General features: G+C 40.3%; 3 protein-coding genes across 4 annotated transcripts in view; 2 read left to right on the top strand and 1 right to left on the bottom strand.

Moving 5' to 3' along the window:
* Window positions 1–3994, top strand: part of epn3b (epsin 3b) — a 24870-nt gene extending 20876 nt beyond the window's left edge. The window contains exons 6-11 of the mRNA XM_079854979.1: window positions 115–192; window positions 523–631; window positions 1361–1537; window positions 1963–2088; window positions 2164–2394; window positions 3304–3994. Coding sequence (XP_079711105.1) covers window positions 115–192; window positions 523–631; window positions 1361–1537; window positions 1963–2088; window positions 2164–2394; window positions 3304–3590 — 1008 coding nt within the window. The 3' untranslated portion in view covers window positions 3591–3994. The remainder of the gene's footprint in view (window positions 1–114; window positions 193–522; window positions 632–1360; window positions 1538–1962; window positions 2089–2163; window positions 2395–3303) is intronic.
* Window positions 3995–6882: 2888 nt separating this feature from the next.
* LOC307144605 (uncharacterized protein) lies at window positions 6883–11890 on the bottom strand. The gene is made up of 3 exons (XM_079847094.1): window positions 11525–11890; window positions 8734–9646; window positions 6883–7961 (listed from the first exon to the last, which is right to left on the bottom strand). The coding sequence occupies exons 2-3, from the start codon at window positions 9579–9581 to the stop codon at window positions 7187–7189; spliced, it is 1623 nt and encodes a 540-aa protein (XP_079703220.1). The 5' UTR covers window positions 9582–9646; window positions 11525–11890; the 3' UTR covers window positions 6883–7186.
* A 456-nt stretch (window positions 11891–12346) lies between these two features.
* The window catches only part of b3gntl1 (UDP-GlcNAc:betaGal beta-1,3-N-acetylglucosaminyltransferase-like 1), an 18810-nt gene continuing 18656 nt past the window's right edge, over window positions 12347–12500 (top strand). The window contains exon 1 of one of the 2 annotated variants that reach the window (XM_079847141.1): window positions 12347–12500. This exon is cut by the window's right edge and continues 331 nt beyond it. The gene's annotated coding sequence lies outside the window, so the exon portion shown is untranslated. The other variant, XM_079847140.1, reaches the window with a different exon arrangement.

The following is a 12500-nucleotide window of genomic DNA, read 5'->3' as shown; positions in this document are numbered from 1 at the left end:
GTGAATGTGCAGAGCTCATTAACCTCCTGCTCTTTTAATCCTAATTAATCCGTTCACTGACCGACGGCGCCCCCTTCAGGAGGGTGTGTGTTGATCATGTGTCCTGTCCCGCAGGAGCATCGCGGTCACCATGGAGACGACCCTCAGCCTCGTCTGCAGAAGGTCGTGGAGGAGGGCGAGAGACTGTCAGAGGTGAGAGAGAGAGACAGACAGACAGTGAGAGAAAGAGAGATAGAGAGAGAGTCACTGGCTACATTTACATGCACAACTTTTGTTTCAATTGCACTGAATTCATTTCGATTGATGAATATAACATAACAACCATTGTCCTACATTAATTATTTATTTGTTTTAAAACAGCAGACTTAATATTTATCCATTTCTGGTCATAATTCGGAGACAGTGATCATATGAACCGTTGTGCCGCTGTTTATATTGATCACGCATTACAAATGCCCAAAACCAGTCAGAATAAATACTGAAACACCTCATGATCTGCTGACACTTGCTCTCCTCTCGCAGTCGGCCATCATCGATCTGGTGGATGTGTTCGGTCCCGCGCCGCCGAACGACGACCCCTGGGACGCCCCGCCCACCTGCGCCGTGACCTCTGACCCCTGGGAGTCTGTCGGTCAGTCATCAATGCGCTAGATGCGTTCACACGTTCATTTTTAATAATTCCTCTGTACGTCACCAACAAAATCTTGTCTTTAAAGTTCATTCAACCGTACAAATGTTACAATTTATCAGTATTGTGTGATGTAGCATTAAATGTTTCAGCATTTTTTTTAACATTCTTTTAGATTTTTCAGATGAAATCAACATTGATGACGCAAACGTTGTCTCAGCATCTTTTTCGTATAGATCTTGTTCAAATTTCAACGTTGATTGATCAGTATTTTGTTCAACTTTGTGTTAAAAAATGTAGTAAACAGTTTTTTTCAGTGTTGAAATAACAACTGACTTTATTGTGAAAGTAAAAAAGTTAAAATCCACAGTGTCATTTCAGTATCATTGAGATACTATTACAGTGTTTATTAAAAGTTTGAATTAGTTTTTATATTTTCCATTTTAAGTTAAATTTTTGTTAAGGTTTTAGTAATTTTATTGTGTGTTTTATGTCATTTTATAAGGTTTTGTCTATATAGGCTATAGTTTTCATTCACTTATATATCAGTTTTAGTTTGAGTCTCAAAAGTAACTTGAGAGAAACTGGTTTATACTTAAAACAAGAGAGATCCATGAAAACAAGAGTTGATCTAAAGCAGCGTTGCTCCTCTGGGAAATGTATCTTGGTTTGAGGATTTTCCAGAGATTTTGAAGGATGTTTCACAGTGCAGTGTGGCTGTTTCTGCTTCAGCTGTAGTGAAGTCCAATAACCCAGGGGTTGATGGTCCCTGGACGGCCCGCCCCCCCTCCAGTAGCCCCGCCCACCCCTGGGGAACCCACCAATCGCCTCCGGACCCCTGGGATGCCCCGCCTTCAAACTCCACCTCTAATATGGATGGAAAAGCCTGGAGGAGCCCAGCGCGACAAAGTGAGACGAGTTTAAACAAGTTTTCACAGTGACGACCCAGTAAATTAAAATAATGCATTTTTTTAGAGATTAAAGAGAGGATCTCTATTATACCAGGTGCAAAAAAATACATTTTAATTTCATTTTATACAGTTTGTGGCATAGAAACAATACCAGATGTCCTTTATGTTAAAACTCAAACTTTCACTGTATATATTTAAGAAAAATGTGTTATTTATGTTTAAATTATGTATAAATATACAGTATATGCATGCAAATATTTCTTAAATATATACATGCATGTGTAATATATAATTATACACCATACACACACACATATTATGTAAACACAACCTTTTATTTTGGATGCGATTAATCGTCTCCCAGCAGTGAAAGTTTGTGTTTCTTTAGAGATCCATCTCTATATGCTCTGCTCTTCATTCTAGTCCCGAGTGGGAAGGACCCATTTTCCATTCCAGAGGAGGAGGAGCTTACAGCGGAGGGGGAGGGGCCTGTAGTGGAAGGGGAGGGGCCTATCCAAGTGTTCAGCCCTCGCTGTGAGAGTCCTGCAGGTCCTCATCACACCGTCCTCACACTCGTGTCCCTCTCTGAGTTGAGTTGAAGCTCATTCGCATCTCTCCTTCCAGATGCCGATCAGTTCGGCGAGTTGGTGGCGGGCGTTCAAGTGAACGGATGGGGAAACGACAGTCCGGAGACCTTTGACCTCTCTCGTCTCGGGCCTCCCCTCGACGCGGTGACCCCGAGACAGTGCCGGACCCCTGAAGCGTTCCTCGGACCCACCGCTGCCTCCCTCGTGAACCTGGACACGCTGATCCCAGCCAACCCGCCGGCCAAGAGCAAAAACCCCTTCCTGTCAGGTAGGAGCACTTCACTCGCACTCGCTGGTGGTGTAAATGTATCTAGTTTCAAAGGAGTAGTTAACTTTAAAATTAAAACTCCGGATAATTCCTCACCTCCACGTCATCTAAGATGTTCATGTCTTTCTTTCTTCAGTCGAAAAGAAATGAAGACATTCCAGGATTGTTCTCCATATAGTGACTTCAACGGGTCGAAGGTCCAAACGTGAGTTTCAGTGCGGATTTAAAGTCTCGACACGATCCCAGACGAGGAATAAGAGTCTTATCTAGACAAACCAGCGGATATTTTATAACAAAAATAAACATTTATATACTTTTTAACCACAAATGCTCGTCTTGCACTAGTCATCGATGAACCACACATTACGTAATCACGTCGAAAGGTCACGCGTGTTCCGGTCCAAAAATGTAGAGAAGAGCGAAAAACTCCATCTCATATTGTCCTCCAACTTCACAATCGTATGTTGTTTTACCTTTTATTTATTTAATTATTTTTGTAAATGGAGTTTGACTTCACTTTGTAAACACTAGGTCTGTTCTTACACCTACGTCACGCTTGACCTTTCAACATGATTACGTGATGTGTGGCTCATCACAGCTAATGCAAGACGAGCATTTGTGCTTAAAAAGCATATAAATGTTTATTTTTTTATAAAATGTCCGCTGGTTTGTCTAGATGAGACTCTTATTCCTCGGCTGGATCGTGTCGAGACTTTGAAGCCGCACTGAAACTCACATTTGGACCAGTTGGACCCCATTGAAGTCCATTATATGGAGGAAAATCCTGGAATGTTTTCCTCAAGAACCTTAATTTCTTTTCGACTGAAGAAAGAAAGACATGAACATCTTGGATGACGTGAGTAAGTGAACTAATCCTTGAGGAAGTGATTGGCTGATTGTGTGTCTCAGGTCTGAGCTCGCCGTCTCCCACAAACCCTTTCCACTGCGAGCCGGCCAGACTGACCCTGAATCAGATGCGTCCTCACTCCACCTCTCCGCTGCCGGCTCCCGCTCTGTCCTACAGCGCTTCTCTTCCTCAACCGCTCCTGCAGCAGAAGCCCCAGACTCTGCCCTCGTCCCACACACAGCCGCCCCACGGCCTGCTGGATCTGCCCAGCAACCTCCCGCTGCCCCTGCTGCCCCTCACGCCCCCCAGCCGACACACACACCTGCAGAGCCACAACCCCTTCCTCTGAGGAGCCGCTCCGCTTCACAACCCCACGCCGGATCACAGGGATTCAGTGTCAGTGTGAACGGACTGATTCTGAGTCTGCAGTGTTACAGTGACACTACCTTTCCAATAATGCAACACACATTTATTAACTTGCGTTCGTTCGTCTGTGTTCTGCGTGATAATTAAAGCGCGAGAGCTCAGACTGGATTAGCACATTTATATCGAGCTTAAAGTCAACATGAACTCAAGTCAGACTCCGTTTACTTTCCTTACGCACCGTCCTGATCTTATTGTGGCATCAGTGCATGTTATATTCCAAAAGCCTTCGGTTATAATCACAATATTAATATTATAATATTAATAATCTAGGTCAGGAGTTTGCCACAGACCCTCATCCTAAAATGTACAAGGCAGATAAATATATTTGACCCAAATTATTCAATTGAAATTTAGTTAAATATTAATTAAAATGTAATTTTATAATTGTGTAAAATATTATTTTAAAAATATTATTTATTATTACTATGAATGTATCTTTTTTACTTTATTTATTTATTTATTTATTATTATTATTATTATTATTGCATGTTTAAAGACCCGAACTATTAAATTGAAATTGAATTAAATATTAATTAAAGGGTAATACTATAATTATGTGTAAAATATTATTTGATAAATATTATTGCTATAAATGTAGCTTTTTTTTTTACTTATTATTATTATTATTATTATTATTATTTATTATATAATATTATTATTATATTTGCATGTAAAGACTAGGGCTGCACAGTACTGTAAAAAACTGGCTTTGCAATGTTTTGCTTTTCTGCGATATATATTGTGAAATACAGAATACAAAAATACAATCTTTCAGAAAAACTCATGTTAAAGCGATTCGGGTGATTTTGTTGCAGCTGTGTAGAACATTATAAAAGACAAACAATTAAAATGCAAAATAATTTTAGGGCTGAATGATTTTGGGAAAGGTTCAACTCAAACTCAAAACTTAAGGTTTTTTTTTTTGTGTGTGAGTATTTCCACTTGAGTTTTTATAGGTCACATTCATACAGTTTTTTAAATAAATAATATATTAAACAAAATAAGAAATATTGTAATAATACTATTGTACTGTAAAATAAAGAAATAAAACGGTATTCGTCGAGCTTTTATTTTGGCGGGTTGCTGCATTAATGAGTGCGCTGCCTGTTTGAGAGTGAAGCCGCTGTATGTTCATTTACACGCGTGTAACTCACAAACCCGCTTTATTCACAGTAAATGACGTTCTGATTACTTTTAAACATGTATTATACGCATATATTTCATTAATTAAATCCCAGCTTGCGCGATTTCACAGTTGCAAAAAGCCAATTTGCGATATAATTTTTAGCGCAATTTTCCTACGGACAAAATTGCGATTGTTAACTCATGATTTCTGTTCTGTCTGTGCGCACCAATCTTGCACTTCTATCTCCTCCTCAACCAGACCACCTAGAGACTTCGGGTTTTCGGCATTATGTTAAGGAAGGTCTAATCTCGGGAACGCACACAAAAAAAAAAAAAAAAACATAAAAACATTTACTATCTCTTAGTGTTGTGATCCCATGACGTCAGAAAATTGCGCTAAAACACTCACTGAGTTTTTATTACTTGTTTTTTTCCGATATATTATGCAGCCTTAGTAAAGACACAATTTATTACATTAAAAATTAATTTACTATTAATTATAAATTTAATCTTACTTAAGTATTTAATTTATGTACTTTTTTTTTAATTCAATAATTCATTTTTAATATTTATTTATTTGACAGTTTTCCCACTGTTTTCCTATAATCTGTTGGATGATTGCGGTGTGAAAACCCCTGATCTAGGTCACATGTGTGGGGAGAATAGTCTAAACCAATAGCCACATAGTTACCCAGGCATTATAAAGCTACAGATGTAGGCGGTTTCCTGCAAATAGTTGATGTAGTAACTCAATGCTGGCTAACATAATGCAAACGACAGCAATAATAGCCATTCTGATACGCAACGTTCACTTCTCACAATCCGCTCCACTCCCGATCGATAAACCCCTGATGATGTCCCATTATGGGTTGTGAATGTGGTTTCATGTTGACTTTAATATGACCCTGGCTCAGCGCTTTACTCTCGCTGCACAGGAACAGCATGCTGCTAATGACCCCACGGAGAGATTACATGTGCATATTTCAGGACTGAAGACACTTCAGGAACATAGTGAATCTCCACCGAGAACACACTCCTTTCTGTTGCCTCGAATCAGTGGATCGTGTGCAATGAGATCCGGCGCTGATTGTAACCGAGCTCCTGTCTCACCGACAGTCCCACAATGCACTGGGGCTGGCGCCTCACTTCCTGTTTGGATCTCAGGAGCGCCACCCACAGGAACCCCTCATAGCCAGTTAAAACTCAGAGAGGACGAGTTGAGCAATCGCTCGACGCTGAATGATCCGATGCTGTTATTTCCTCCACTCAGAACGTGACTGGAGATCAAGGACCAGCTTTACTGTTAGTCACTGACGATGAGTGTGTGTGTGTGTGTCCCAGTACAGGAGAACCAGGTTAATCCTTCAGTCTACTATCAGTTAATGGTGTGTATTAAAGACACTAATAAATGAATGTTATTCACTTTTAACACTACGTGTTCTGTCCCTCAGCTCTCAGAAACAGTGCATCTCGTGTCCAGCAGAGGTCGCTCTTTCTCAATCTGATGAATATGAATCATTTCTGTAATGTACAGTGAACTGAAGAGGATATGCTGATATTTAAAGCCATTCATTTCCAGTGTAGAGCACTTCCGATGCGTTGAGGTATTTGAACTTTTGTTCAGGATGTGATGTGTAAATGAACGCGAGATGAGAGAATTACCAGTATTTTTCCACTGAACATTAGTATTTTAAACACTATTTTTGTAGAATTGCATGCAGTTATGAATAACTATGCTTGATATAATTATTTTATAGTTGATTAATGTGTGTGTGTGTGTGTGAGAGAGAGAAAGAGTGTGTGTGTGTGTGAGAGAGAGAGAAAGAGAGAGTGTATGTGTGTGAGAGAGAGAGAAAGAGTGTGTGTGTGTGTGTGTGTGTGTGTGTGTGTGTGTGTGAGTGAGTGTGTGTGTGAGTGTGTGTGAGAAAGGGAGGTTTAACGGTCTCACTGATCTCACATGTCTGAACCTGCAGCTTTTTACAATATAACTGCACTTTTTCTAGCGGTTTGGCAGGTTTCAGGTGCACCTGCTTCTGTGTGTGTGTGTGTGTGTCTCGCCGGCGTAAACTCTCGCTTTCGTGTGCAGATATTCAGATATATGGTTCAGGCTTGTATTACTAATCCTAATATCTGAAGTGTTTATGGACGCAAAGGAGCAATATCACACCATTTTGAGTATTTATTTTATACATGTAAGCATGAAAACCTCATGAAACCTCAAGACAAAAAAAAAATAATACAAAGAAACTCATTTAAACAGTGTTTTAAATAAATATAATTCAGTGCTTCACATGATGTTTTTCTCCATATAGTTCATGTGAACTGTTGGTTATATAAAATATTCGTACTTATTTACAGGCTTTATTGATATTGATCTGCTGTGATTTCCAGACGTTAACGGCTAATTCTCTTCCTCAGATTGTGTTTGCTGAGACTCGGCTGTTTTCTCTTCATGTTGCGTTTTCCGTGTCTTTTTGTCCGCGTTTGAAACGCAACAGTTGACAAGGAGGCGGAGACTTCAGCAGAAGGGGTGGAGTCTCCAACAGAAGGGGTGGGGTCTCCAGCAGAAAGGGTGGGGTCTCCAGCAGAAAGGGTGTGGTCTCCAGCAGAAAGGGTGTGGTCTTCAGCAGAAGGGACGGGGTCTTTAGCAGAGGGGGCGTAGTCTCCAGCAGAGGGGGCGGGGTCTTCAGCAGAAGGGACGGGGTCTTTAGCAGAGGGGGCGTAGTCTCCAGCAGAGGGGGCGGGGTCTTTAGCAGAGGGGGCGTAGTCTCCAGCAGAGGGGGCGGGGTCTTTAGCAGAGGGGGCGTAGTCTCCAGCAGAGGGGGCGGGGCTTCCTGCATTTGTATCTAGTTTAACATCTGGAGGAGTGGAAGCGCTTTCATTGAGGTCCATGTGACTTTGGACTGAAGTGTGAAGGTTTGAGACGTGTGAGTTTGAAGGCGCGGACTGAGAAAGCTGACAGAGAGCGATCGCTGCTGTCTTCTCCACAGATAGATGATCGTCCTCCTGTGATGTCACAGCACCCATAATCCCCTGCTTCAGCAAGCAGCTCTGTGATTGGCCGAGAGACATCTTCATAGACAGGTTCAGAGGACTGTCTCTCCTGGAGAGGTTGAGAGGAACCAAAGTATCGTCATCAAATCTGTCGTTTCCCGCTCCTTCCATCTCTCTGAATGCAGGAGAAACAAGACACAAGTCAATATATTTAAACATGGGATTACGTACTTTATTCAATAATTATAATTATATAAATTAAAATTATATAAGTTATAATAAGTAATATGAATTTTAATTTCATATTTTGCAAAATTATAAATATTAATTTGTAAAATTCTAATTATGAATTACCCAAATTATAATAAATTGTAAAAATTAATAATCTAATAAATAAATAATATGTACCTTAAGGAGATTTTATTTTATAATTAGTCAAATTATCAAAAATAATATGCGTAATTATAATTGTAAATGATAAATAAATGTTAAAATTAATCATTTAATTAAAACAATATATTAGTACTCAAGTTTTTTAATGGAATTGAATCATTGGTAAAATGATTCATAATAATTTGTAAAATGAAAAATATTTATTATAAATATAATTAATTTGTAGAAGATCTGATCTCAGGGAGATTATATTTTTATGTCATTTTAATTTAATTATTTGTGAATTTATTCATAACAACGTTAAATTATAATTATATATCATAATAAAAAGTTACAATTAACAATTTATTAATTTGTACTCTGATCTCATGGCTTTTTTTTTTTTTTTTTTTTTTTTTACATTTGTAAAATTATCCATAATAATTTGTAGAATTATATATTTTCAATAAATTAAAATATATTAATTGAATTTAATCAGTAATTAATTTGTTGCAGATCTGTCCTCGGGAATATTGTTATTTTTGCTCTATTGAATGTAATGTGGATGTTCTGACCTCTCAGGAAGACTCCAGTCCTCCTGTGTCTGTGTGGCCACGCCCCTCTTCTCTGATTGGCTGGCTGGAGCCGCATCATGTAGTGGGAACGTCTGGGAATGATCAAACCTGTCGGGTCTGTCTGGTGATCCAGCAGCGGATCGTCCCGTATCCGGACTCGCCTGAACCTCCTTCCCCGTCAGATTCACCACGAGCGTGTACGGATCATACGAGAAGCCGGGAGTTGGGATCGTGTAGCAGTTCCTGAAACACTCCTCTGGGAACGCCACGGGGAACAGCGTCTGTGGGAAGAGTCCGCGAGTGACGTACGGATGAGCGACCGGCTCGTAGATGTACGGGTTGTAATGAGCATGGAAAGGGAACGGGAAATGAAACCCCGGATGATACGGGAAATCTTCGGCTCGCTCCTGATGGAGTGGCTCGTTTAGGAGGTTCGGAGCGCCGGGAGTGAACAACACCGGAGGCCTCCAGACGGACACGGGAGTGAGAGGATGAATGGCTTCCGGTTTGAACACGGTCCAGGGAGTTTCCTTGGATGAGGACACCGTTTGAGGATCTGAGGGATCCACCGGGATCTCCTGTGACGGATCCACTGGGATCTCCAGCTCCTCCTCGTCTTCATCCGTGTGTGCGGAGGGGCTGTTTTCCTCTCGTCTGCCAGGTCGGGAGCTCACGGACACGGACACGTCACACAGGTTGTACTTCATGTGGTTGAACAGGTGGGATTTCTGGTTGCAGGTGAAGGGACACTGGAAACACTGGTATCGGAAGGGTTTTCCGGCGGGACGAGGGATGTAGTGAGGCTTCTTCGGCTTACGCTCCTTCACCGGGATGTCCACCGTGGCCATGGAGGAAGTCTTGTTTGCAGAGGAGGATAATGGTCGTTTTTAAACCCAGAAACACATAAATGACCCTGTAAAGAGAAGGATTTAGGCCATTAATGGACAATGAGGTAAAATCAACAAAAAACAGGTGATAACGATAATCAATCTTTGGTCTGTTAAATCTTCTTCCAGAATGGTGAAGATTTGAGTCAAGTCAAGACACCTTTAAACATTGCTGGAAACATTTGGGATAAAGTGCACAGCAACAAAATATATAACATTATTGTAGTGGTTTTTGGATATTTTAATCCACAAATCTTACATATTGTGCCTTTAAATCTTGAAGCTGTTCAGCTTTATTTATAGCGCTTTTTACAATACCGAGTGTTTCAAAGCAGCTTTACAGAGATAACAGGAAAATAATGCAACAGAGTTTGTTTCCAGAGGAAAATAGCGGCACAGTCCAGCTTAAGGAAGTTCACTGATGGCTCATTTTTATGTAAAAAAGTTATTAATTTAGTTCATTTGTATATATATAGCACTGGAGAAAACCGTCCAGCTCAGTTGAGTTCAATGGTATCAATGCAGACAGATCAATGATATTGTTGAATATTAAATAAAGCAGTATTATTAACATAAAGCTCATAATTCTCAATTCTGCTTCAACATCCATTATTTACATGAAAATAAATGTTTTTTTTGCGGTTTAATCATCTCTTTTACTGATGACACACGCTGTGTTGAACACAGTTCAGAAGTTTGTGACTGGTGAGAGTTTTTGAAAGAAGTAGCCAACTGTAAAAACAGAAATATTGTGAAATATGCACTTTTAAGTGACACAACTCAAGGTATTTTGATGGTCCCTTGAGCACATTATAGTAAGGTTGCACGGCATGTCGACTCGCAGTCATTAGAGATGAGCAAACATTTCTCGTCACGCTGGTTGAAAGTTTCTTTCCGCCACAGAATAAAAAAATTAAAAAGGTATTTTGTGTCTCACAATTCTGACTTGCACGTTTATTATCTCGGACTTGCAGAAACCATCACGTGATGTGCTTTATCGGCTATTTGAATAAACGCTGTCCTGTCTTTAATGTGCAGTGGTGTTTGAATAAACGCTGTTAGCGCTGGTGAAACTCTAGCCTGAGGACAGTGAATGTGAACACACTATGGAAATGAAGAGCTAGTCATGCTAGTTTGCATGAGCTTCAGTCACTGACACTGGACACTTTATTTTACTTCTCAGTCTTATCTTCCTCTCTTTTAAACCATACTTTATTTGGTCCCCCCTGTGTCGCAACATGTGGTCGTTCAGGTTTCGCTGGTTGTGCGAGTCGATGTCACTCATTTTCGGATAAACCCTCTTTTACATAATTACTTCTACTGCTTAAATTTAGGATGATTTACCGTGGTAAACCTAATTTACACCCACAATTTCAATTAGCCTGCAGTTATATCGCGGTAAATCATGATATAATATAGACTAATAATACGGGATCTGATATCCAAAACCTTGATATGGTGATTGATATGGTTCATTTCGTATTAGAAACATGCATTTAACTGCTTGTAACTGCTTAAACTTAGGATGCTACACTTACACAAGTGCACGTGATTGTCTGAAGTTTAAAAAGCTTAAACGGCACTGTAAGGATTTACCGTGGTAAACCTAATTTACAACAAAATTTAATTTAGCCTGCAGTTATCGCGGTAAAATCGTGACTAATAATACGGGTCATTTTGTTTGTTTGTTAATTACATTTTTATGACAACGATGGATATGAAGTCATGACATGCACAACTCCACTTATTGTAATGGTTAAATGTTGCTCAGTTCTGTTTTGTTTATTTAAATATTTGTTTTTTTATTTACCGTGTGATAAAGCACCTATAAAAGACTAGTTTCTGTCACTGAAACTCATTTGTTGAGTTTATTTTGACTGATAAATGTCTGATTTTGTTCTTACCTCGCACGCGTCCGACAGCAGAAGCTCGTGTCCTGTAACAGGTGTTTGTTTGGGGCGTGTGAGAGTCTTGTCTGTTTCACACGCGCACTCACACACTCACACACACACAGACCGGCTCGACCCGTCGCGCGGGGTCACGTGTTTAGGGGCGGGGCTTGAGGAGCCCCGAGGATACGTCAACACTCACGCGCCTGCAGCTACTCAACACACACTCGGGCTTTCACACAGAGATCGCTGGTGAATTTCACTGCCCATTACAAAGAAACGACAAGAAACACGTTGAATTGAACGTGATATTATGAAGTAAGCAATATATAGTTGTATTAAAGGTAGGCTAAACGCAGAGAGTGTGTCAGTGTGTGTTCAGCGGGTGACTGGCAGGCATGATCAGAATGTGGTTGACTGAGATCTTTCTCTGTCTGTAGGGCACAGACATCAGTGTATGACCTCAGGTGCTGCTCTCTCTCTCTCTCTCTCTCTCTCTCTCTCACACACACACACACACACACTATCTCTCTCTCTCTCTCTCACACACACACACTCTCTCTCTCTCTCTCTCTCTCACACACACACACACACACTCTCTCTCTCTCTCTCTCTCTCTCTCTCTCTCTCTCTCTCTCTCTCTTCTCTCTCTCTCTCTCGACCGTAAACAGAAGTGAGCAGGTGACGACAGATGCAGGTCTACACACTCTCCTGCATATGATTAATGCTGCAAAAATGACTCAATTTTTTGTATTAATATAATATTTATTTATTATTTTACTTAACATTTATTTATATTAATAATATGGTTTTATTACTTCGTTTTTTTTTTTTTAATTCGGGTTAATTAGTAATTAATAATTATTACTTTTGTGTACTTTTCGAGATGGTCACGTGTGGTGTTGCCGCCTCACTCGTCCAATCACAGCTGCGCTCGCTGAGCGACAGCGTTTCAGTTCAATCAAATGCCCGTCCGCGTTTTTCTCTCGGC

The sequence above is a fragment of the Squalius cephalus genome (assembly GCF_949319135.1).
Source record: "Squalius cephalus genome assembly, chromosome: 2".
Taxonomy (NCBI): domain Eukaryota; kingdom Metazoa; phylum Chordata; class Actinopteri; order Cypriniformes; family Leuciscidae; genus Squalius; species Squalius cephalus.
This window is presented reverse-complemented; position numbering and strand designations above follow the sequence as displayed.

Excerpts from the sequence above, each read along its gene's own strand:
- LOC307144605 (XM_079847094.1), bottom strand. The coding sequence starts at position 9,581 with ATGGCCACGGTGGACATCCCGGTGAAGGAGCGTAAGCCGAAGAAGCCT. Across the intron at positions 7,962-8,733 it reads GACTGGAGTCTTCCTGAGAG|AGAGATGGAAGGAGCGGGAA; the intron begins GTCAGAACATCC and ends TCCTGCATTCAG.